Genomic DNA, 25548 nt, shown 5'->3' with positions numbered 1-25548 from the left:
GAGAGGAAGAAGGAGGGGAAAAGAAAGGGAGGGAAGGGAAGGAAGGAATGGGAAAAAGCAAAGGAGGGAAGGAACGGAGGAGGATGCTTCTTTGCCTTTGAGAGAAGGCTTCCCTTCTGAGGGCTCTCTTTAGGACCCAGGGGCTTTCCGGCATACAAGACGGCCCCCGACTTTGGGGAAGAATTTCCTGGGCTAAAAAGTAGTCTTGTACGCCAGAAAATATGGTATTTATTGCAAAGTGCCATGTCCCTCTGGCTTTCTAGTAACAAACTCTGGCAAACTCTGTGCTGGGATGATGGCACATGTGCCCAGAGGGCTCTGAGTGCCACCTCTGGCACGTGTGCCATAGGTTCGCCATCACTGTTGTAGAATATGGGAGGGCATGAGGAGCAAGGCAGTGCTAGAAAGGAATATGTATGATTTCTGGCTAGGGAGTGAAGGGAAGAGTAGAAATGCTGCCTTGTAAAGCTATAATGAAATTATAGTGAAGAACAGACTTTAGATTTCCATCAGAGGTGCTCAAGAAGAGTGGGGGGCAGGATTTGATAAAGCACGAGAGTCAGCTAGGATTTTGAGGGAAATAACAAAGACAATATTGCATGATGTTGGCATGATGAAGAAAATCAAGAGTGTACTATGCTACTGGGGGGGAAATGTAGCAATTTTATTATAATGTTTTCTTGTCCTACTTAATTATCTTCTTTTATCAGGATTATTATAAAATTATTAAAACTCCTATGGACATGGGAACAATAAAGAAACGCTTGGAGAATAACTACTACTGGAATGCTCAAGAATGTATCCAGGACTTCAATAGAATGTTTACAAATTGCTACATCTATAACAAGGTATGTTTTTGTGTTAGATCAGAGTTTGTTTCTAAAATCTGAATTTGTCACATATGATCATGTTGTTTTCATATCTTTTTGTAAAACACTTCTCTGACTTAAACAATCTTTATTTTAACATGTAGAGTTTCTTTAGCCAAGATGAAACAATTCTTCACTTTTCAGCTTTAATTTAGAAAAGGATTTTCAGTATTTACTGTCTTCTGTACTTAATGTATATACTCAGTAGATCTGTAGAACTAGGCTTTTGCCCATGGAAGCTTATTCTGATATAGATTGGTTAGTCTTATAATTTTCTTTTCACTTTTGTACTTCAACATATACTGCTTATTGTTACAGACAGAGGTGAGAAATAGCAGCTTTTCTAGAGATATGCCTTGAGTAGACCTGTACTATAGTTTAAGATGTCTCTCTGTTATGCTATATGAATCCACATGTATAATCACAGACTCACTGAATTTGGTGTGTTATCTGATGAGAGGAAAACAAAGAAAGTAAAAATTTCAGACTCTGTCAATTAGCTCACGTACTTTCTGAACAAACATTGAATTTCTATATTTTTAAAAATAGTTTTGGGCACCCACTTAGCATGAATTTGAAATTTTATGGATTGCAGATGATACCAGCCATAGATTCCAAGTTTGATTATTGGATTCCATTTCATAGATGAATGAAGTAAAATCATCAGCATAGATCCAGGCAACGCTGAATTTCCCTAATCTTTGTATTTAAAAATATGAATGCATCCCATAGAAGAAAATTCCAATTTTGTATAGTTCATGTCCTGCAGTGGCCCCCAAATTTTTTCTGACTACTACCCCCTTTCTCTCTCTCTCTCTCTCTCACACACACACACACACACACACCATGTGTATTTCTTGATATTAGGGCAACCTATTGCAAATTTCAAATAACCAATTTTGGTCGCTTTACACCTGGTCACCCTTGTTACAGGAAGCTGGCGAAACAGCAACTGAGAAGCCCCTCTCCCATGCCAGCCCTCCTGCAAAGGGCAGTGCAGGCAAGAGGCCTCTCAGTCACTGCTCAGTTGTTTTCCCAAGGTGACTGGATATAAAGAGAAAAGCTTCTCCCTGGCAAGGAAGGACTGCCTCTCAGTCCTTCTTCATTGGGGCAGAGATGGGCATAGTCAGTGTGTGTGTGTTGGGGGGTTTACAGAGGCCATATGCCCTGAACTGGAGACTAATGCAGAGGGGGAAAGGGCGAGATTAAGAGCAAGAGACAACACTACACTTAAAAATCAGTGGGGCTGCATTGTGGTTTTAAGGAACGCTAAGAAGAATTTTCATGCAACCCTCATCCCCACCATGGTCCTAAAAGCTGCTAGTTCTCCTTGTCTTTCTTGTGCACAAATACTTTGACTGAAGGCCTCCCCTTGCCCCGTTTTCCCTCAAACCCCCCCCATTCCCCCTTTCCCCCTCACCATCCTCCTGAATTTTTCCACTGTCCCTTGGGGGGGATACTGTCCACTTTGGGGATCACTGATTTACTGTATTGATATTTTAAGTGAAATCCAAACAGTAATGCATGTTTTCAACGTTCACCAACTGAGTGAAGGTGCTTAAGTGCTACCATGTCCATGAAATGGCCTTGTTATTGTGGCAGTTTTCAAAGTGCAGTATTCTTGAGGCAATATTGCATTGGGAGACTGATCTTCAGATGAGTTACCTACTGCTCTCTACATCTTGTTGGACTCCAAGTCCCATCACTTCCAACCAGTTAGGCCAGTGGTTAGGGACAAAGGTGTTGGGAGTCCAGCAACATCCAGAAGGTTATAGGTTTTCATTAATAGTATTAAATAAAGAGATTTAATAACATTAATTAACTATTAATTAAGCAAAATAATATAGCAAATTAAAATATAATTATATAATATATATAATATTAAGCAGAATATAAGTCTGAGGAGAGAAAACATAGAGGTGAAATTGATCAAAGTGCCAGTAACAAATCAAAACAACCAAAAATAATAATAATAAAAAACCTACCACCAAGTAGGTTAGAGAGTATATAGAATTTAATTAAGTCTTTAAGAGCTACTTTGGGCATGGCATTTTATCATTAAGGAAATAAAAAATTGTAAAAAGAAAATTCATAGCACAAGAATTTATACAAATTTGAAGTCTTCTCCTTTTAAAAGAATCCATGTATGAAAACAATAGAGTTTGGAAATTTACCAAAGCATTGTCCTAACACTTCTTATTTACAGAAGCTTCAGTGTGTCATCACGTTTCAAAAAAATAACTTTACAAGCAAATGTCATCTGTTGTGGCCCTAAAATTACTAGTGAAAAACTTCTAGGAGTATCCTGGGGGAAATGGTGTACTCTGAAAAATAAAAGTGGAGAGTGATGTAAGTCTCAAAAAAAATAGGATGTAGGTATCAAAAATAATAATGAACCCATTCCAGAATCTGAAATGAGAGACCAGAATCATCTTGGTGACTTATACAGACATAACTGGGAACTTGGTCAGTGTAAGTAGCTTTTGGGAGGTTATACAATGAAATATTTATTTATTTATTTAAATAATATTTATTAAATTATTAAAAACGTATTTAACAACAACAGACAAAACAGGGGTACAACTTACACAACAGGAACACAAACAAAATACATCCACATTACATATACACTTCATATGGATTTACGCAACTAACACAGTACAAAACTAAGTAACTTCCTGGAGAAGCATTAGGACCTTATTGAGCCAAAATAAAGTCATTAATACATTCAAAGAAAAAAATTATATTCTCTCCTTGCCTAATTAAATTCTCTTCCTTTCTTTAAATAAAGAATGGGATGAGAAAACAAAATCATTACTTTATCTCGCTTTCTTCTTATTTATATATTTTGTGCTTTAACTCACCAACTACTTGCCTTAAATTAAAATTAAACTTCCAAACATTGAGATATTACCAAAAAAAGTTGGGAGTTATACCTTCGATTTTAACAAATAACATTAAAGGGTTCCATATGTTTTTTGTCTTATTCCAGTTGATGCCCTTAATGTAGCAAGTAAGTTTGTCCATTTCCATAAAATCCAAGAGTTCATAATCCAGCAGATCTGCCCCCTTCCAATGAGAGGTGTAGACCATTCTGGCAGCAGAAATCATAAAAAATATAAATTTTCCATGTTTATCCTCTAGCTTACAATCCGAAATCATATTCAATAAAAACAATTTTGGTTCAAACTTAAATTGCCAGTTTAATATCTGCTGCATCTTTTTTTGAATCTGTATCCAGTATTTCCTAGCAAACTCACGGTACCACCACGTATGTATAAATGAGCCCCGTTCTTTCCCACATTTCCAACAATCTGTGTTCTGATTTTTATAGATTTTAGAGAGTTTCAAAGGTGTGAGATGCCACCTGTTCTGCATTTTATAATAGTTTTCCTTAACTGCGATACAAGTGGTATATTTTAATTGGCTACACCAGGTTCTCTCCCATTGATGTAAGGGTAAGGGTTCACCTAAATCTTGTGCCCGTTTTATCATCAAAGATTTTACTGATTCCTCATGCATTTCTAATTTTAACAAGATTTGGAAATTTTTCTGGTATTTTTTGCAAAAAAAAATATTATCGAATTCGAGAGCTATCGGCTCTATATTGATAGTTTTAAGATCCTAGAGAAACCTTTCTTTAATTTGCCGGTACAGAAACCAATTAATACAAAACTTTTCTCTTTCTAGATTCTCCTGCATTTTTATAGTCAAGGCGTTAGTTCTCTTATCCACCACTAGAATATCTCTATATGTAGTCCATCTACCAGGACATATTTCGTCATTTCTATGAAAGGCCTCATTTATTGAAACCCACATCGAAAGCTTCAAATATATTAGCGGTTTAAACTTAAGCCATGCTTTCATTAGGGCTTTTCTAACAAAATGATGTAAAAAAACATAATTGGCTTTAAGCTTATCATAAAATAAATAAGCGTGAGCCCCAAATAATGCCCCTGCCATTTCCAAATTTAAAACATGTCTATCTTCCAATTTAAACCATTCTGCTAACCACTCAAAACAACAGGCGTAGAAATATATCTTTAAGTTCGGAAGTCCCATACCACCACGTCTCACATCATCCTGCATGATTTTAAATCGGACTCGCGGTTTTTCCACCCCAGACAAATCTGTTTATATCCTTATTCCACTGTATAAATGGAATCTCATTTACCAAAATCGGAATGGTTTGAAATAAAATACAATTAGATATTTAATGTTTCCTTATGCAGTGCTTTCCTCTAGGCATTAGGAGAGCTCACTCACAGTCACTGGAGACTTATTCTGCTGTGGTACATCCAGGTTACAGTCTATATTGGACAACTAATTACTTACCTTTACTGGAGGTGCCTACACACATTGTTATTCCTCCTATGCTATTACAACAACATCCTTTGACCATTGAAGAAGACTTAGTGTCGAAACGTGTTTGGTCATTTTAACATATTTCTCATTTGTAATGGGCATGTACTGTTATCCCTCCCATCTGTATCTATGAAATTGTTAAATACTTGATTTCACCTTCATCTTGTATGTCAAACATTTCCCTTCACTCTGTTCATTGGTTGGGATTTATAGTATCTTAGCCTAGTACTTATTGGTTATATCAGCATTTTTACTGACGGGTTTGAGTATTATTTTAGTCTACATCCGGGTTCTGCACACAGACCCCAGGATCCCTGTCTGCCTAATAGTTTGGCAACAATTTTAACCCACCCCTTTTACATATAACCCATTCCTTTATTCTGTTCTTAATAAAATTTAGCTATACTTTGATGTTTTTCTTCCCTAGACTTCTCTGTTCTGCCAGACTCTGTTAAGGTTTAGGGCAACACCTCAGTGTTTTTGTCACATCATAAGCTCCCTCCCCCATGCACCTCTAGTGGACATTGGTGGATCTTTAAAGAGGACGTTGATTGTCCTTAGCTTTTAGTAATACCATTGTGAGATGAGGTAAATACGCAAAAGATTGCATGCTTCCATTTTTCACTGGATTGGCCTAACCAAAGGTATCGTGGTTATAAAGGGATTGTGTCAAGGCTGTATTCATGCACTCTCATTATTCAGCTTGTACCTCAATGATCTCGCTCCAGTTTCATCCTCAAGATATTTTTCATGCTCCAAAACATTGAGCTACCAGTGTGGCATCATGCTTAGAGTGTTTGACTGCAGGTCTGGAGGCTAGGGTGCAATTGCCTGCTCACTGTGAAACCTACTGGGTGATCTTGGGCAAGTCACATGCTCTCAGCTTCAGGGGAAGCCAGTGGCAAACCTCCTCTGAACAAATCATGCCAAGAAAACCCCATGATAGGTTTGCCTTATGGTCACCACAAGTCAGAAACTATTTGAAGGCATTCAGCAGCAACAATGAGCAAAACTGAACCAAAATATGTCCTAAAAGTAACTACATTGAGTGCAGAGCAGAATAAAATGCAATTAAGGGCAAATTTGGGGTTATTTACAGAAGCACAAATTTAGTTTTAAAATGCTTGGTCATAGATGCTGAAAGCACAGAATGATTTCAGAGTCCTCATCTAGAGATGTTTGAAGTAATCAATAAACATATCGTACCATGGTCATATATTTCAAACATTTATTTAAAAAATCAAGTGGAGATGTCTTAGAAATCAATCTGCCAAATTAACTACCACTTGTTACATGTATTTCTGCATTGTCATACACCTCCAGAAAAGTTGTACATCCTGCCTTTCTGCTGATGTCTACAAATATATATAACTTTGTGCATTTCTTGTTTATTCAGCCAGGGGATGATATTGTTCTAATGGCAGAAGCTCTAGAAAAACTCTTCCTGCAAAAAATCTCTGAAATGACCCAGGAAGAAACTGAAATAGATATAGTCCAGACAAAAGGAAGAGGACGTGGTAGGAAAGAAGCAGGTACTGATACTAGGTCTCCTGTTTGTGTTACTGGGTTTTGTACTTTTATTTTGAAGCAGCAAAATACCTGTCACCATTATATTTTGGTATGTGTAAGGACGGTAAACTTGTATTTGAAAATTGCTTCTTTGAGACAGTGTATGTACTTTATACATGAATCTCTGGTTTTGAAAAGAAACTGCCACACAGAGTAAATTTTGGTCCCATTCAGGTAATATTCCCCAAAACAGTAATTTTCTTTTCCTTATAGGAGTGAATGACAGCTATTCACTTCTGGAGGAGAAAATAGAGGGAGTACCATGAGGGTGAGGGCTAGTTGTGCTATGGATTATACACACACACACACACACACACACGTGCAAAACTATATACTGTATAATATAGTGGGCCCTTCCCTTAAGCGCGGGGTAAGGGAAAGACCATGTATGCTCAAGCCCCATTAGAAGCACGCCCCATTACTTCTTCCGGGGCGCACCAGGGTTTTTTTCTGGTGTGGCTTCCAGCGTATGCTGGAAACTGCATAAGCCACACCAGTGTATGATGCGGGCTCACAGGATGAATATCTTATAATCATGATTATCCTGAAATTCTATATTGGAAAACATTGTTGTGATGAAGTTGCCACAACTGCTTTGTGATACAGGCCAGTTGTACGTACTTCTATGTGATTCATAGATTTCGAACACAAAGGGCCGTGGAAGGAGTTTGGAGCTCAGTGTCAATTAATGTGCCTTGGAAATGGGTAAAGGCAGCCAGTTATCCTCTTACCTCTCTTTAGATAAATGTAGTTATAGTAATTTCAAGGATCCCAGGCTACTTTGTGGAGAAAATACTCCCTTGAGCTTCACAAACTCACTACAGAACCTTAGATGCATATTGAAATAAGTGAAGTTTTTGGTTTTGTTGTTGTTGTTTTAAGAGGATGCAATAAGGGACAAGGGAGTTTTCTCTGCCTCCTATGCCAAACCCTTTGGAGGCAAGTGCAGAAGTTGGGGTCACACATGCAGATTCAGCATCCAGCAATTTTGAAGGGTCGAAAGAGATGGCCACTTAATAAAAGGAACTTTTTTTTTTTTTTTTGGTTTTAAAAAGTCAAGACTCCTGGTGTTTCTCAGAATAGTAGGTTTCCTGAAATGTGTCATTTTGAAGAATTGAAGGATAAAATGTCTTTCTTGTGTAGGTTCCATTTTTAAAAAAAAATGCTTTCTGGATATGTCTTGGAATTATCAACAGGACAGAGAACTGGCACATGTCTTAACTGAAACTATACCTTCACTTTTGCTTTGAATAAACAATACTGCTTGTAATTACAAAGAGAAGAAGAACAGAGTTTAAAATAGATTTGTTTTCAGCTTGATAGTATACATTTGTTAGATACTGGAATAAAATTTGATTCTGTCAGTACGAGATAGGTTGTTTGAAAATGATGGTGGTGTTAAACATTTTCTTACTACTGGTAGTAACAATTATCAGAGAATGAGGATCTATACATTTTAGATAGCTTAAATCTGGCTTATACAGCATTGTTCTTTTAAAGTATATTTTGGTATACTCAAGAGTCTTCATTAACAAAATGTGACATTGTCTCTGTTCTGTCAGTTACAGCCAAGGCAGGAGCATCAGCGGTACAGAATACAACTCAAGCATCATCCCCACCACAGACTCCAACTCTGCAACAGAATCCTCAGCCTGCCCAAACAACTCATTCCTTTCCTCCTGTGACCCCTGACCTTATTGTCCAGACGCCAGTAATGACTGTGGTGCCTCCACAGCCTCCTGCACCACCACCTCCCCCTCCTTCAGCTTCTGCCCCCCAGCCTATTCAGACTCACCCACCGGTTATCCCAACAGCTGCACAGCCCATGAAGGTGAGCAACGCATGGCTCAACTGTTTAGTCTTTGCCATCATCTGCTCTTGAAAAGAATGGGTGCAATTTTCTTGTCTTCTGCCCTCGTGCAATATTAAAAAAAATTATGCCAAAGAAATGTGCAATTGTGCATTACAGGCTTCCAAATTATGCTGGTATTGAAAGTATGAAATTCTTTATTATGGCCAAAGACCAGCATCAATATAAAATATAACATAGAAAAATAAATAATACACATAAAAATATTGCTTGGGATAAAAATCTGTCAACTAGAAACGTAAATAATTCATTTCCGTAACATTTAAGATAGCTTCATTTAAAATAAAATAAAATAAAATAAAAATAAACCTTTATGGGCTTCCGCCCTTAAGATAGAAATAATAAAGGTAGATTAGCAATATCAGATTTTAACCAGACATGCAGTACCAGACATGACACAATATTATGTGTTTAACTTTGATCAGTTGTTCTTTTCCTACAAGTGATTGCTAGTGCAGAAAATTGTGCCACTTTATAAGTAATATGCGAGTTCCAGTCTGATAATAGGTAATTTAAATAAAAAGCTTCAGATCTCCCAGGTACCTTCAAAAGTATAAGAGTGATCAAATTTCTGCGAGCATTGTCATAAAAAGGGCAGTGAAACAATATGTGTCCAACATTTTCTATATCTCCTGAGTTACAGGAGCATGTTCGCTCATGAACAAGAGTCTTACTAAATTTACCTTCCAGTAATGCTGATGGAAGAACGTTTAATCTAGCCAGTGCGAAAGCTATTCTATATCTGGGGATCAATAGATTCGTGATGTAATTTGGCACAGTAAGCAGTCCTATACTGTCCCAATAAGAAAAATAGCTTGCGGACTGAGTTCTATGGTTTTGGAATTCTGTGTCCTTTATGTGCTGCATAATGCCTCAACAAATCATGCTGATTTTTATATTGTCAAAAGTAATTGTAAGAATTAGTTTATTTATGTGTAAATTTACAGGGCTATATAAATAAAGCTTAATAATAATAATAATAATAATGTGTCTCTGGATATTTTCTTTACACTTTTCAAGGTGTAGGCCTTCACAGCAGCTTGCAACATAAAAAATAAAATTCAGTTTAAAAAAAACACATTGTCACACAACAGCAAAAATAATCAACAAACAAAAACATAGCGACCAAAATGCTGGAGAGGCTGTGGCACTATTGGTTCCTTTGAGCACTTGTGGCTGAATTGTCCTAAAATCGAAAACTTTTGGAATGTTATACTAGCTCAAATTTCTTCTATTATAAAACATAATGTAACTTTTTGTCCAGGCCTTTTGTTGTTGTCCATCTACTGTAAAGAAAACAGACAGTTAAAACATCGCAAGCTCATCACATTTCTTATTGTAGTGGCTAGGAATGTAATCACAAAAAACTGGCATACAGGGAATGTACAAATAGTGACTGGTGGACAAAGGTTTGGGACACTTGATTAATGGAAAAACTTTCCAACACCTTCAGACTCTGTAAGAAACCATACACCTTTTTTGAAGACTGGTCGATTCTTATTGACCACATTAACAACAAGTCCCCTGATATCAAACCTCCTGCCCACCAGGACACTAACTCTGAGCCTACCAACCAGCAAAGCTTGAGTGGCAATTTTAGAAACTTGGTTACTGATACTACTTCTAGTCAGATTGTTATTCTGCACAGTTTTTATATGACTAATCAAGGCCTTTTGTTATTTTTGTATTGTTATTTTAGTTTATTGTTATAAAACAAAATATTCAAATAAAAAAACCAAAAACATAGCAAAACATATAATAACAAAGAGAAGATTTAGCCTCTGCATCCACCATCTTGGGGGAGAGAGAGGCAGGCTAGCTCCACCAGGCCTGCAAGGCTGCAAGGAAGAAGACAAGCCCTCCCTTCAGCCACCATCTTGAGGGAGAGAGAGGCAGGCTAGGTCCAACTGTCCGCCTGGAAGAAGACAAGCCCTCCCTTCAGCCACCATCTTGAGGGAGAGAGAGGCAGGCTAGCTCCAACAGGCCTGCAAGGAAGAAGACAAGCCCTCCCTTCATCCACCATCTTGAGGGAGAGAGGCAGGCTAGCTCCAACAGGCCTGCCTGGAAGAAGAATAGCCCTCCTTTCATCCACTATCTTGAGGGAGAGAGAGGCAGGCTAGCTCCAAGAAGCCAAGCCCTCCTTCCAGTCCATCTGCCTTGGTCCAGGCCTTGGAGGTAGAGAAGACTGCTGGACCTCACCCCCTTCCCCACCACCACTCCCTTCTCCTTTTGTGTCGTGTCTTTTTAGATTGTAAGCCTGAGGGCAGGGAACCGTCTGATTAAAAAGATTGTATGTACAGCGCTGTGTAAATTTACAGCACTTTATAAATAAAGGTTAATAATAATAATAATAATAATAATAATAATAATAATAGATTCCTACTTATCTGTATTATAAATACAGCAGTTCTGCTGTGTAAGTTCTCTGTATTACTGGTTTATTGTTGATCATATCCATACTTAGGTTGAAAAAGTTTCTTCTTTAAAAAATAACCCATCCATAAATGGATCTCTTCAATAAAAGGCAGTTCTTTAATCAGTGCCTTTTAAGTGATAGTATTTTATTTTTAAAAAGGTGTAAGTCCAAAGCATGCTTGAATAGGCCCAATTGAAAACAGTGGCATTTAATTGTAAGTAGAAATATTTTCATCATTTTCATAAAAACAAATATAAGTCATATGGTTTTATACAACAGAATATTCTCAATTTATGTCAGTGTGGTCAAACTTTTCATTTTGTGATTCAAAAGTACATATCCATATCATTGATTAATTAACTCTATCACATGTTATCACCTGTAATGGTTTTAGGAAATAATACATGTGTTCCCTTTTCTACAGCATGGGTCCAGAATTGTTTAGGGCAGTGGTTCCCAACCTGTGCTCCTAGGAACCCTTAGAGCTCCATGTACACTTCCCAGGTGCTCTACAGCCACTCCAAGAAAATAAAAGCAACAGAAATGGAATGGAATTAAAGAATAAGAAACGAAAAGTAACACTGCTCCTAAACACCATTAACTTGTAAGACATAGGGTAGGCCTCTTAGGAGCTCAGTCATAGAAATTCATTCTAAAAAGGGCTCTGTCAGTCAAAAAGATTGGGAACCTCTGGTTTACAGCAAAACTTGTTCAGTCTTTGGTCCCTGGTTAGAAGACGATAGCAACATTTGTATATTTTTGTATAACATTTCCCTGCAACCTTGAAGATTTGCTCTGTAGAATTGAGAGACCTTCCAAAATAATGTGTAAAGGAGATGAAAGAAAATGCAGTTAGAAGAAAGAATCACCAACCCTCCCCTTCATAAGTGGAAGGAGCTATTTCCTCAAGACTCCTGTTTTCTCCACTAGTTGAAGGACCCCTTCTGTCATATACAGGAACACTATAGAGTTCAGAAATCGTGGCTTTTAGTTGCAAAAACAACAAAGCTTTATTCAGAAGCTATAGATGTTCACCATGGATGTGTATTGTAAGGACTAAAGAGCCAGCATTAACAAGGCATAGTTAAAGCATACATGAAATCAGATTTTAAGTGGGCTATATTTTCATTTGTTATTAAACCAAAATACTTTCCTTTCCCCCTTTCTCATGAATGCCCCTCCTTCTATCCTCACACCATCAGTTCTCATGAGACTGATCTTGGATCTCCAGGCACAGCCTCAATTTCCTTCCCACCTACTCTTTAACCACAAAGGAATGTTGGCAATAGTCTTAGCAATTAGCATACTACTACATCTCCCATCATTTAGCAGCAGTACTCTATAATGCATTGTAAGCAAGCAAAGCTAGGACAAGAAAATCTTAACCATGGCAGACAAGCTGAAAGACTTCTGGATCCATCCCTGTAGTGGTAGCAGTGATTTAGCATATCTGGTATCTTTCAGAGACATTTACTTGATAATCCTTACCACCAGTGTGCCAGAAAAAGGGTATTAGTTTCAGCTATGGGAAATGAAAGGATAAGAATATAATGGCCTCCATATGGCTACTTGATAAATTCATGACTGAGACAGATTTGAATCTCTGTTTTAATGGCACCTACACTACATCAGTTTTCATAATTCTATTTGTTATTTTATTGGTGTTTGGTAAATAGTTTTGATAGCTTATAAGTATATGTGCAGTCATTATAATTTAGTTTTCTCTTCTTGCATGGCGGAGTTTGCTTAATGATAAGAGTATCAAGGAACAAGTATTGTCAGTAAAAGAATAAAGTCAACATACAGTGTTTTTTTGCTTTTTCAGACAAAAAAAGGTGTGAAGAGGAAAGCAGACACTACTACCCCAACAACAATAGATCCAGTCCATGAATCTTCATCACTGCCTGTAGAACCCAAGCCTGCCAAGACAGGTCCACGAAGGGAAAGCCGCCCTGTTAAACCTCTGAAAAAGGAAGTTCCAGACTCTCAGCAGCATGTGGTAGAGAAAAGTAGCAGTAACAAAATATCAGAGCAATTAAAGTATTGTAGTGGTATCATAAAAGAGATGTTCGCTAAGAAACATGCGGCATACGCATGGCCCTTCTACAAGCCCGTGGATGTGGAAGCACTTGGACTTCATGATTATCGTGATATCATTAAACATCCCATGGATCTGAGCACAATTAAAGTAAGTGTAGTTTTATATGATGGCTTACATGTGAACATACATTATTTAAGTTTCCAGACCACACGATTACAAAGGCTGTATGTGTACTTTTGGTTGCTTGGCCAACAGTATGCATAACATGGATTTTACAGCAGTGGGACAGAGTAGTATTTATTTATTTTGAAGAAAGATTTTTCTTCAAAAATTTGGCCTGAAAGCTACCTGTTTCTTCTTCATAGTCTCTGTGACTCACACAAATGGGTAATCTGGCCTGTGCAGTGCACCTCTCAGAAGCTTCTAGATCAGTGGTTTCCAGCCTTTGGTCCTCCATTGATATCAACTTCACCTTCCATAATTCCTGACTGTTGACCTAGTTGGCTGGGGTATCTGTGATCATAAATCCCCCCCCCCCAAAAAAAAGGAGGACCAAGGGCAGGTGCCACTGTTCTAGAGCAATGTAATATGCATCTTTGAGATATCACTTCCCATCCTTTATACAGCCCTCACTGTTCCTGTTCAATTCCCTTAGTTCCTTTTCATCAACTACAGCAGCAGCAGCATCATTAGAAATTGTTCTGTGTGCTTTTGTTTTTTGTTGTACAGGTTGGTGGATTTTGGTTTACAATTTCAATTCTCTCTCTGTATGTTGGCATAGTCTTTGTCTACATTATACCTGACAACTCTTTTAGACTGTTTTGGTTTTGGTTGTAAGGTTTGGCCTCTTCTAGCAGCCATTGCTGCAACATTATGGCCACATGGGGATTATGGCTTTCTCTGCTTCCTTCAAAAAGTGTACAGCATAAAATGTCAAAAATCCTGAGGACAGACTTGTAAGTGCCTTTTGTGCTTGGGAAAACGGCACAATGTTGGAGTTTGTGTTTTTTGCCAGGCATTCGACCCTATTGTGTGCTTCTTGAGACTTAAGGCTTTCTTTTGGAAGAATGTCTTAATAACAGTTAACTAGGCTGCAGAAAACAGGACACTTTATACTGTCTCAGTATGGGTATCATCCCATTGATCTTCAACTATTTTCCGGTGCACGTCAGTCCCAACAGCTTCAGGCTCATTTTTCAACTTTCTCTGAAAAGATCATTGTTGGGTGTATCTTCCAGGACTTGGAGATCCCAAGAGGGCATGGACTGCTCAGTTTTGGAGTTAATCCTTGGATACCATCTACTCCGGGCCATTTTGTAGATCCCAATGTGGTACTGTTGAGGAAGATCCCTCGATACCAATGTGGGACTATTTCAATATTCAGAACAGCCTTCTCATAGGCAGCATATGAAAAGGAAGAAGGTAGAGGATACTAAAGGTGAAGGATATAAGAACCCCAGATAGTACTCTCCCAGTGCCAAGATTCACTCCTCTGGATCTCAGGTTCAGTTGGGTTTGGTGAGTCAAATTGCACAGGAGAGGACCTCTCTGCCTTCCTCTCTTAGAGGGAGGTCAGTTCTGGGGATAGGGAATAGTAGCAGTCCCTGCAGGCTATTATCTGTGGGCACAGAGGTGGAAGATGAGATACTGGAGTCATTTTGTCTTCCAACTCCTGCACCACCTGATTGTGGTTGATGTAGTTTGCAGTTGCCTTCTCGGGATCAGGCTTTTCCTCAGTCCCTCTCTGTACGTGGGAATTCCTCATATCACCACAGGCTCTCTTCGGGATCATATTCTAGTTCAGCCAGTACTAAACTTTGCCATCCTTAGCCTGAACTATGAGGGGCACTGCTCCATGTCATTTCATCGTTACCATTGAGATTGGTACAAGTACTGTGGGATCAGGGAGAGATACTCCAGATTTTATGCATACCAGATGGGCTTCACATATCACTGCATGGAAAGATCACTGTCTCCACACTGCTACTTTTATTGTGATTATGGTTATCATCAGTTCTACTGTGAGCTTGCAGAACAGCATCATCCTCATCAACATTGGAGACACGAGTCGATACTGTCTGTTTCAAGATGTCGGATTCAATTGCTTTCAGTCTTGGTTGTCCATTCTCCCTCTCTCCAGAGCATCAAAGATGCTAACTGCAAATCCATGTAGACTTCCCCCTCCAGCAGGCTCCCCAGCTTGTTTGTTCCACACTGTTTCACAGCTGGAATTGTCAAGCTCAGAAGGGGATTCAGATTCAACCTCCAAATCTTCAGACGTGCCTACCAGGAATACCCCTCTACACTTGGTGGGTGAACACAATCTAGCTTTCTTAACGGACATCTCAGGCTGGGATGCTATTCCTTCCCCCTTAACCCTCAGTGGTGCTCACAATAGTTCTGGAAAACCATTCTGCAGGTCTGTCATTCAGAGGACAATGGGCATCTGAAAAGAGCACTCCTAGCATCAATGCTCTGGAGATGCTAGCTGTCATTAAGGCCTTTCAGGCACTTGGCAGTCCCTTCTGGGCAAAGTGGTTTAAGTAGTCTCAAACAACACCATAGTGGTCTTTTACCTGAACATGTGAAGGAGGATGAAATTGGATACTCTGCTTTGCTCACTTTTCTCCTGTGGTACTTTTACCTTGCGGAATATCCATCTCCATCATCCATCTCCCAAGGGAAGAGAACATCCTGTCAGAGGCCTTGAGTGGGGCACCAGTGTCCTGCCATAAATGGAAGCTACACTTGGGCAGTCTCTCCCCTCCTCTTCCCCTCCCCCCCACATGGATAACAAGGGCACACTGTACTGTAATTCATGTCTATTCTACAAGCATACGAAGAGGATATTTTTCTATAGTGAAGACCAAGGATTCACTAGACCATATGGTCATTCCTATCTTGGTATTTACTCTCAGATGTAGCCACTGAAATAATAGTCACCTTACCCACAGTAGGGTGACTACATGATGAAAAGTGTAGGGCTCTTGCACCTTTAATAGTTACAGAGCAATGCAGACTTTGCGGATGTTGCTTGTCACTTGGCCAGCTTCATCTTCCCTTTCTGACACTGATCTCACAGTAGTGAGGCAAGACAGAAGACAAGCCATTTCCTTTTCCCTGTGAGCTCATTTTTCTGGTGGAGCACTCCATTGACTGGACTGTGTATGTAATATGAACACAGGCAAAATATAAAATCTGGCTATCTCTTCTGTGTTACAGTAAGCTAAATGCTACAGAGTTCCTAGCTGGTCGCTTTATCTTCGTCTACAATTTGTTGTGGGGGAGGGATGCAGCAAAATTGACATCCTAGTTTGTGCATACCATCCTTGTCTCATATAAAGCTAATTATTAAAATGAATGTTCTTGTCATGTTAATGTAGAGAGGGAGAGTATATGAAATAAAACTTGATCATTTTGATTTTGAAAGTGAGAGAGGTTGAGTAAATGAATATTATATTAATTATAGATACTATTAAGGGAAAAAAGGAAAGATGAATAGAAAGAGATTAATTTTATATACAAAAGCTGTGGCTGCTTGTTCGGAAGGAGCATGGTCAAGAGTGCACTGTTCCTTCAACCTCTTTTGATTAATATGGCCATACAGTATTTAGGAGGAAGTGTCTGTTAAATTTCTACAGGGTATTGTGTGTAGTGTACGTGTGTATGTGTATTGACCTATGGTGACCAGGGGAAGAATGCTTAGAGGTAATTTGCCATTGTCTTCCTCTGAAACACAGCCTACAGCACCTTGCAGTTCATTGGCCTCACCTTGCTTAGCTTTTGAGATCAGACAGAATTTGATGCCTCCAGGATATTTAGGCCATGTCATGTGTACTAGGCATTGCTTATTTATTATTATGTATTTATTATTAGCTACATTTATATCCATCTTTCCTTCATTAAGGTTGCATATATAACACTCTCCGACCTCACTTTATTTTCACATCAGCCCTGTGAAATAAGTCTGGCTGAGAGGGACACTGATAGGTCACCCAGTGAGTTTCATGGTTGAGTTGTATACATTCAAATCCATAAGGTAGAAATAAATATTGTATGCTTATTATTATTTATTTACGGTATTTATACCCTTCTCTTCAGCCCTAAAGGCTCTCAGAGTAGGCTTACAATCTAAAAAGACGTGACACAAAAGGAAAAGGGAAGGGTGGTGAAGGAAGGAGATCAAATCCAGTGGTTCTTCTTTCCCTCTGAGGCCTGGACCATGGCAGATGGACTGGAGAGAGGGCCCGTCTTGCTCTGGCTAGCCCTGATGGAGTTGGGCCTGCCTTTTCACTCCCTCCCAGAATTATGATGTATGTAAAGTACAGTGTGCCCGCACTATATGCGGACTTGAGCGTACGCACTCAAGCCGCGGGGAGCGCAAGGGGCGGCGCGTCCCATTCAAATGAATGGGGTGCGTGCCCGTGGTGCCCTGCGCGCGCAAGCCCCATTCAAATGAATGAGGCTCAAGCATACGCGGAATTAGCCTTACACCGGGGGGGGGGGGGGGGGGAGGTCCGGAACAGATCCCCACGTAAGCAAGGATCCACTGTATATATGTTGACTTTCCAATATAATAGTTACTTGTTACTATGGAGATATAATGTACACAGTATAAGTCTACAGTGTACATATATCTCAATTATATCTCCGAGCGCATATAGTTTTGCAGTGGATTACTGCTATAGGAGAGGACATATAAGGCCTGATACTTTTTCTTATCCCTGGGTGTTTCCTGTTGTACATATTCTTCCTTGCTCTTGGGAAAAGATAGCATTTTCTTTCCAGCATTGAGCAGCACAGTGTTTCTGCCCTACTACCTAATGGCAGTTCAGATGTACACCTGCAAGGGCATTTACTTACTTAAATTCTAGGAAGTATTATTTGTGCTGCTTGTATTCACTATTGCAGGGTTGTCTTTACTCCTTGCTTGTAGTCGTAGTCTGACCTGACCTAACCTATTCTCCAACAGAATAGGAAAGGGCTGGTCATTGCATTTATACATTATGGCATAGAACTCTCTTTTGTTCAGCAAAAGGTGAGGTTGAGATCCCCCCCCCCCCGTGCAAAAACATCAGGACTATTATCATGCTACAAATTGCAAGATTCCATGTCAGTACTGTCAAGGGTTTATTGTGTGTTATACAGTGAATTACGCCCACAAGCATATTAAAGTGCTTGGGAAATTGTCTATAATAAAATCAAGAACTCTAGAGATTGAGTGTGACCCTCCATGTTGATGAACTGCAACTTCCATCCTCCTTCAGCATTGTCTATGGCTACAGCTTGTGGGACATGCATTCCCACAGCTACCAAATGGCCACATGTTCCCTGTTAGCTTTCTCCAGCTTGATTCCCTCTAGATGTTTTGCAGTTCCTCTTAGCCCCTCCAAAAATGGCCAGTGATGTGGACGTGCTGAAGTCCAAAACATCTGGAGGACACCAGATTGAGAAATGCTGCCTGCCGTTAGAGTACTTGGCTGCAGCATATTGCAAACAACTCCAAAGTAAAGCCACATCCTAGGGAGAAAAAAAAACTCATTCAATATTACTCCAAGTTTAATTGTTAAATGCAGTAGAACACCAGGTTTGATTCTTTATTCACTGTGTTTGCATTATTAATGACAGAATTATTTTTTTTAAATGTTTCCAGTCCAAACTAGAGAATCGGGATTACAGAGATGCTCAGGAATTTGCAGCAGATGTCCGGCTGATGTTTTCCAATTGTTACAAGTACAACCCTCCTGATCATGAGGTAGTTGCTATGGCTCGAAAATTGCAGGTAAATGAAAGCTATCTTTTGTTTTAAATTCATACTTGATAAAAGTTTTTTTAAACTAATTGTGAAAATAAATTACTAATGTTTAGTGTAAAACTAAAAACATTTTATACATTGGGAAACATAGTTCGATTGGTCTAGATAAGGTTTTATCTTTAAAATTAAGGCCTGGTTTTAGACGATGACCTTAGTGACAACCTACTGAGGAAGAGACAGGGAATGTGACACTATTGTTTCTCCTGAGCACTTTATTCATTGACTTTGATATCTTTCTAGACTGCTTTCTGAGTTTGCAGTTAGAGAAACTATGGGTGGTGCTTTTTTTTCTAGCAGCTGGGAGTTGGGCAACTGCTTAAAACTGTGTAGTAGGAAGACTTTGATGTAAGACAGTACAGTACCAGATGATTGCAGTTCCTGGTCTTGGTTTCCTTTTTGCAGCACTTTATGTCTGTTTGACACTGAGGGACTAAAGAAGATATTTTTTCTTTGTTTTACTAATGAGTTAATGAATTCTATTTTTGTTGTTTTTTGGCAGCTCTTAATAAACTGACAAAGCCAAAGAGATTCATTACAATTTTGGACCTTGTGGCTCTATTTGTAAAAGGAAACAATTTAAAAAATGGAAATTCAGTTTGTAACTATTTTCTGAATAAGCTGTACTTTTAATATACCAAAATCTGTAATTTAATGCCAAACGAAGTGTACATAATAGGTTTATGTCCCCCAAAATAACAAGTAAAGACTGTATCAAAAAGAGGTAATGTCACATGCTGATATACTGCATTTTTTCACCAGGATGTATTTGAAATGCGTTTTGCTAAAATGCCAGATGAACCTGAAGAACCTGTGATTCCAGCTTCCTCTCCAGTAGTGGCGCAGCCCCCACCTAAAGTGCCCCCACCTTCATCCAGTGATAGCAGCAGTGACAGTTCCTCTGATAGTGACAGTTCCTCAGATGATTCAGAAGAAGAACGAGCTCAGCGGCTGGCAGAGCTCCAAGAGCAGGTAAAACATTTGTGTCTTCTGCTTGGGAAGTGAAATATATCCTCTTTTGTCTATTCACTTAACTTTGGCTTTCAGCTTTGTGTCAGGGCCTGTTTAGCTCCCTTGAATAACTTGTTTCACAATTGAATTATTTATATTGTACACTCTGTGGTGCAAAAATTAAATTAAATTTTTAAATTAAAATCCACAAAAGAAGAGAAACCACCACAGAGCAAACTTCCTCATGTTTCTTCCAAATTAAGGAAAGAAAGCATACATGATTTATAGCCATATATTATGAATTTCTTATCCTTTGTGTCACTAGTTTGCTTGGAGAGAGTCAGATAGGGTTTACTTTCACACAGCATCCTCTGACATGCAACAGCCAAGCTAAAAACTTGTTGCCAACCAGGTTTTGCCTGGAGGAGGAGGGCCTTCAGACAGCAGCAGACAACCTAGTTCTCCCAATGGCTTTTCCTCCTCTTGGAAAAGAAAGGCCAGTAGGAATGACAGGAAAGCCCAATTTTGACAAGGTACTTCAAGCAAAAGGTGCTCCACACAAAAAGAAAAGAAAAGAATCCCCAGCCTGCCTATCACCTTCAGAGTGGAGGGGTGTTAGTTGCTGACTGGAAAGGTGTGGAGCAAAATCTGGACCCTTTTCTGCCTTTCTAGTCTGTGCTAGATTCTGAAGAGTGAAAAAAGATTTTTTTTCCTGTATTGTGGGGAGGGGGGGGAGAGAGACTATAAACACCTTTGCTAGTGAGGTATTGGTGACCTTGACAGGCTTCCTCATGTGAACATACTTGTTTGGTAAAAGCCATTAGATGTGTACCAAAGCAAGAATAATCATGTAAGCAGTGGGGCAGGGGGTTTAAAACCAAGACTGTGAGCAGAGGTGATCAGAACAAAATTATATTGATTCATGTTTCTGCTCCTTAGCTTAAAGCAGTACATGAACAGTTGGCTGCTCTATCCCAGCCACAACAGAACAAACCAAAGAAAAAAGAGAAAGACAAAAAAGAAAAGAAAAAAGAAAAGCACAAAAAGAAAGAAGAAGTAGAAGAGAATAAGAAAAACAAAACCAAGGATCCACCACCTAAAAAGGCCAAGAAGAATAATGGCAACAACAGTAACTCAAGGTCAGCCACCTTCTGTATCTCTATGTGTGTTTATGTGTGCACACATGCATGTTTTCCAGTTGATCATATTTGTTTGGTTTGTGTGGACTGGGGAATAAGTGTGCTGTCAACAATGTAGCACATCATCCTTTACTTCAGCTATCTAAAAGAGGGGTTAGCAAAGTTTACCCCAGCGCAACATGTGGTTCTCGCCAACTCCTCTGAAAGTCCTTTTCCTAGCAAAATAAGTGGTGAAATTGCCTCTCCTGGAAGCAAGCAGGGAGAGAGGCAGTCTTCCTTCTGAATGGACCATAGCCTTCTGTGCATTATTTTCCAACCCAGAAATGGACTTCCATCCACTTCTCTTTTTTGTTTTGTTTTGTTTTTCAGTGTCTCTGTGGCCTTGAACATACTGTTTATGTTGGACATTTGTTTTCTAAGAATTCATTTTGTTTGTCCTACTATGGTCAATCTTTTATTCAATCTGTCCTCTTTCTACATGGCCATTTTGACAACTGAGGGTGAAAATTACCTTAGTGGCTCACCCACTCTCTAAAATTACAATACGAATTAATGAAACAAATAACAGGATGACACCCCAAAGCAGTTGTTAACTGCCTTTGAGTCGAGCCTGATTCATGGCGATACTGTGGATAAGGCATCTCTAATGCCCCCTGTCCTCCACTGCTCTGCTGAAGTCCTGCAGATTCATGCCTGTGGCCTTCCTAATTGAGTCTAGCCATCTTGTGTGTGGTCTTCCTCTCTTTCTATGCTCTCCACCTTTCCAAGCATTAATGTCTTTTCAAATAAGTCTTCTCATAATGTGGCCGAAGTACAACAGCATCGGTTTGATCATCTTAGTTTCCAGGGAGGTTTACTAGCTTGATCTATTCAGGGACCCATTAGTTCATCTTTTTGGCTATCCACAGTATCTTAAACACACTTCTCCAGCACCACATCTCAAATTAGTTGATCTTGTTTTTTCCTATTTGCTTTTTTCTCTATCCAACTCTTACATGGTGATGGGGAATACTATGGCTTGGATGATTCTGACTTTAGTGTTCAGTTGTATGTCTTTATTCTTTAGGAATCTTATATAGTTCTTTCATTGTTGCCCTTTCCATCTCTAATCTTCTTATTTCTTGGCCGCAGTCATGATTCTGATCAGTGTTTGACGCTAGGTATGAGAACTCTTGCACTATTTCAATTTCTTCATTATCTAGGCTGAATTTATGTATTTCATCTGTATTCATTTTTTCCTTTATATTTAGCATTAAGCCTGCCTTTGCCCTTTCATCTTTGACCTTCTTTAGTAATTGTTCCAAGTCTGTAATGTTTTCTGCTAGTAGTATGGTGTTGTCCACATATCTAAGATTGTTAATGTTCCTTCTTCCTATCTTCATTCCTCCTCCATCAGACTCTAAACCTGCTATTCTTATGATGTTTTCTGCATACAAGTTGAACAAATAGGGTGATAGAATGCAGCCATGCCTGACCGCTTTGGCAACTAGGAACAAATATGTTTCTCTGAATTCTGTTCTAACTGTAGCCTCTTGTCCTGAGTACAGATTTCTCATCAAGACTATCAGATGTAGTGGCACTCCCATAACCTTTAAAACAAACCATAGCTTTTCATGATCTATTCTATACAATCAAATGCCTTCGTGGCGCAGTGGTTAAATGCCTGAACTGCAGCCACTCACTCACACACCATAAGATTGTGAGTTCAATACCAGCAAAAGGGCTCAAACTTGACTCAAGCTTGCATCCTCCCGAAGTCGCTAAAATGAGTACCCGGATTGTTGGGGGCAATTAATTTAGAAAGATACTTGCTATTTCTATTGCTATTTGTTGTAGTCTGTAAAGCACATGGTAATTTTTTCCTAGAATTTCTTTGTATGCTCCATTAGCCACTGTATGTTTGCAGTATGGTTCTAGTGCCTCTTCTTTTCCTGAATACCACTTTGACCTCTGGGATTTCTCTCTCCATGTATGATTGGAGTAAGTGCTGCAGCATTTTGAGCATAATTTTGCTGCACTCTTTTATGTCTGGGGGGGTATATATTGATTGTTTCCAGTCTGTTGGCCTCTGTTTTGTTTTCTATGTTTGTTGACATATATTAGTTAGCACTAGAGTTGCTTCTGTCTGTGTGCATTGTAGCAGTTCAGTTGGAATATTGTCTGTTCCTGGTGATTTATTTTTATCAGTTTCTCTCATTGCAGCTTCCACTTTGCTTTATAGGACATGTTTTTTAGGATTTAGGATGCCTGCTGGTAGCAGTCATATATTATTGGTCCTTTATGAGACAGTGGTGAAGGAACAGATATGGAAGGTGCTTGCCCTTGTGGTGGGTGGGTCTGCTTCAAAAATAAATCAGCCACTGATTATATTAGTTTATTCTCCTTCCACAGCTGTAAAACCATATAAACAGTTACCAAACAGAACTTGATAGTAGCCCTAGCAACAGACAAAAACCCATTTCTGTTGTCTGTCTCCCTCTCTTCGTTTTGCAAGACTGAACATTCTTATAGGGCTTAGACTCCTCCCCTTCTCAATAACTGCTTTCCAGGAGGAAGTAAACCATACCTGTTTCCTTGTTTACACAGTGGTATGATTCAACAGTTGTATTTCTCAACAAGCATTTCTTTCTCATAAACAATGGTGTTAGATTTGTGTATGTGTACAACTGCATGGAAGGTTACTCAGGATAAGTGACTTGGTTTTTGTCCTCAGTAGAGTAATGTTGTTTGGGCTAGGAAAAGAAAAAATACAGTTGAAAAATACTGGTTTATATTAATATACAGGTTTAGTCTTCCTTATCCAGAATTCCAAAATCCAAAATGTTTCATAAACCAAAGCTATTTTTTCCCTTCATGGATGGCTGAGATAGTAATGCCTTTGCTTTCTATTATTATTATTATTATTATTATTATTATTATTAACCTTTATTTATAAAGCACTGTAAATTTACACAGCTCTGTACATACAATCTTTTTAATTAGACGGTCCCCTGCCCTCAGGCTTACAATCTAAAAAGACATGACATAAAAGGAGAAGGGAAAGGTGATGGGGCTAGTAGGCTAATACATATAAAGTACATAGCAATACAGGAAATGGTTCGATAAAACAAGCATCAAAAGAACATCAAATAGCAAGCAACAATTATGCGATGCCTGGGAACGCTTCTCTGAACAGGATGGTCTTTCTGATGCTTCATTGTATACAAACTTTGTTTCATGCACAAAATTATTTTAAAATGTTGCCTAAAATTGCTGTCAGGTGATGTGCATGAAGTATATAGGAAACATAAATGAATTTTGTGTTTAGACTTCGATCCCATCTCTAAGATATCTCATTATGTACATATATGCAAATATAGGTATTCTAAAATCCCCAAACACTGCTGGTCCCAAGTATTTCAGATAACAGAGACTCAATCTGTATTAGAAGTAAGCTTCCCAAAATTTTAGTCTTTTTTGAATGTGGTATAGTACAAAAAGAATGCTGTTTACAAATGTCAAAACCACTGCTACTTGTACATACTCCCTGCCTTGCATATTACTCATTGGCTTGTGTTTACTCTCTTAAAATCTGTGGTAGCCTAATTTCCATAGTCTGAAGTAAAATGTTAGCTTGTCAGATTTATCTTGGTATCAGGTGTGAACAGCTTAGTCTCCCCGAAATAGATACTGATTTAATTAAATTTGTCCTACAACGTTTCAGAGAAGTACTGACGTCAGGGGTGCCCAGATGTACAAGATAAAGAGAAGGACCATGTCTTTATTTAACTCCCTAAGATGAACTTGAACGTAATAATAATAACAACAACAACCCCAAAGAAAGAAGTCATAAATTATGCAAAAGATGCTGGGTGTCAGGAATCTTAATTTGCTTACATAACACACACACACTCTCTCTCTAAAAATGTATGCCCCAAAATTAACCTCAAATCCCAGGTCGACTTATTTACAGGTCAGTATGGTAATGTGATAGGAGCTCTTTCAGATTTCCCCATGCAGTGGGACAAGAGTTTCTTTTTCTCTTGCGCCAAGCAAAAAGAATCCTGAATGATTAATTGCTTTTAAACAAACAGAGACCCTCTTCCTCCCTGCTGTGAAAGTTGAAACAACAGCCTCAATTAGAGTCTCTCTTGCCGCACGCACGCGCGCACACACACACACACACTGTGATGGAACCTCCAAGTTTTACTTTCAATTTATCCATGGATCATGGCAAAATCCATAATTTTGGCCCCAAAACCTGACCTTGATTTATACATGAAGTCGATTTATAGTTGAGTATATACAATATATATATATATCAGTGATGGCGAACCTATGGCACACGTGCCAGAGGTGACACTCAGAGCCCTCTCTGTGGGCGCCCCAGCACAGAGTTTGCCAGAGTCTGTTACTGAAAGCCAGAGGAACAGGGCACTTTGCAATAAATAAGTGGGTTTTGGGTTGCAGTTTGGGCACTGGGCCTCTGAAAGGTTCAACATCATTGATATATATATATATATATATATATATATAT

The 25548-nt window shown here is 38.9% G+C and overlaps 1 protein-coding gene across 4 annotated transcripts in view; it reads left to right on the top strand.

Moving 5' to 3' along the window:
• Positions 1 to 25548, top strand: part of BRD4 (bromodomain containing 4) — a 117867-nt gene that overhangs the window by 54984 nt on the left and 37335 nt on the right. For 3 of the 4 annotated variants that reach the window (XM_089533486.1, XM_089533467.1, XM_089533476.1), the window contains 7 exons: positions 711 to 848; positions 6631 to 6766; positions 8366 to 8634; positions 12915 to 13277; positions 18784 to 18912; positions 19705 to 19914; positions 20833 to 21032. In XM_089533486.1, the coding sequence (XP_089389612.1) occupies positions 711 to 848; positions 6631 to 6766; positions 8366 to 8634; positions 12915 to 13277; positions 18784 to 18912; positions 19705 to 19914; positions 20833 to 21032 (1445 nt within the window). The remainder of the gene's footprint in view (positions 1 to 710; positions 849 to 6630; positions 6767 to 8365; positions 8635 to 12914; positions 13278 to 18783; positions 18913 to 19704; positions 19915 to 20832; positions 21033 to 25548) is intronic. The other variant, XM_089533495.1, reaches the window with a different exon arrangement.

Source organism: Sceloporus occidentalis, unplaced genomic scaffold (assembly GCF_023333645.1).
Source record: "Sceloporus occidentalis isolate IW3139 unplaced genomic scaffold, rSceOcc1.0.p SCAF_1, whole genome shotgun sequence".
Lineage (NCBI taxonomy): Eukaryota > Metazoa > Chordata > Lepidosauria > Squamata > Phrynosomatidae > Sceloporus > Sceloporus occidentalis.
Note: the sequence above shows the minus strand (reverse complement) of the source record. Positions and strands in the feature narration are given on the sequence as shown.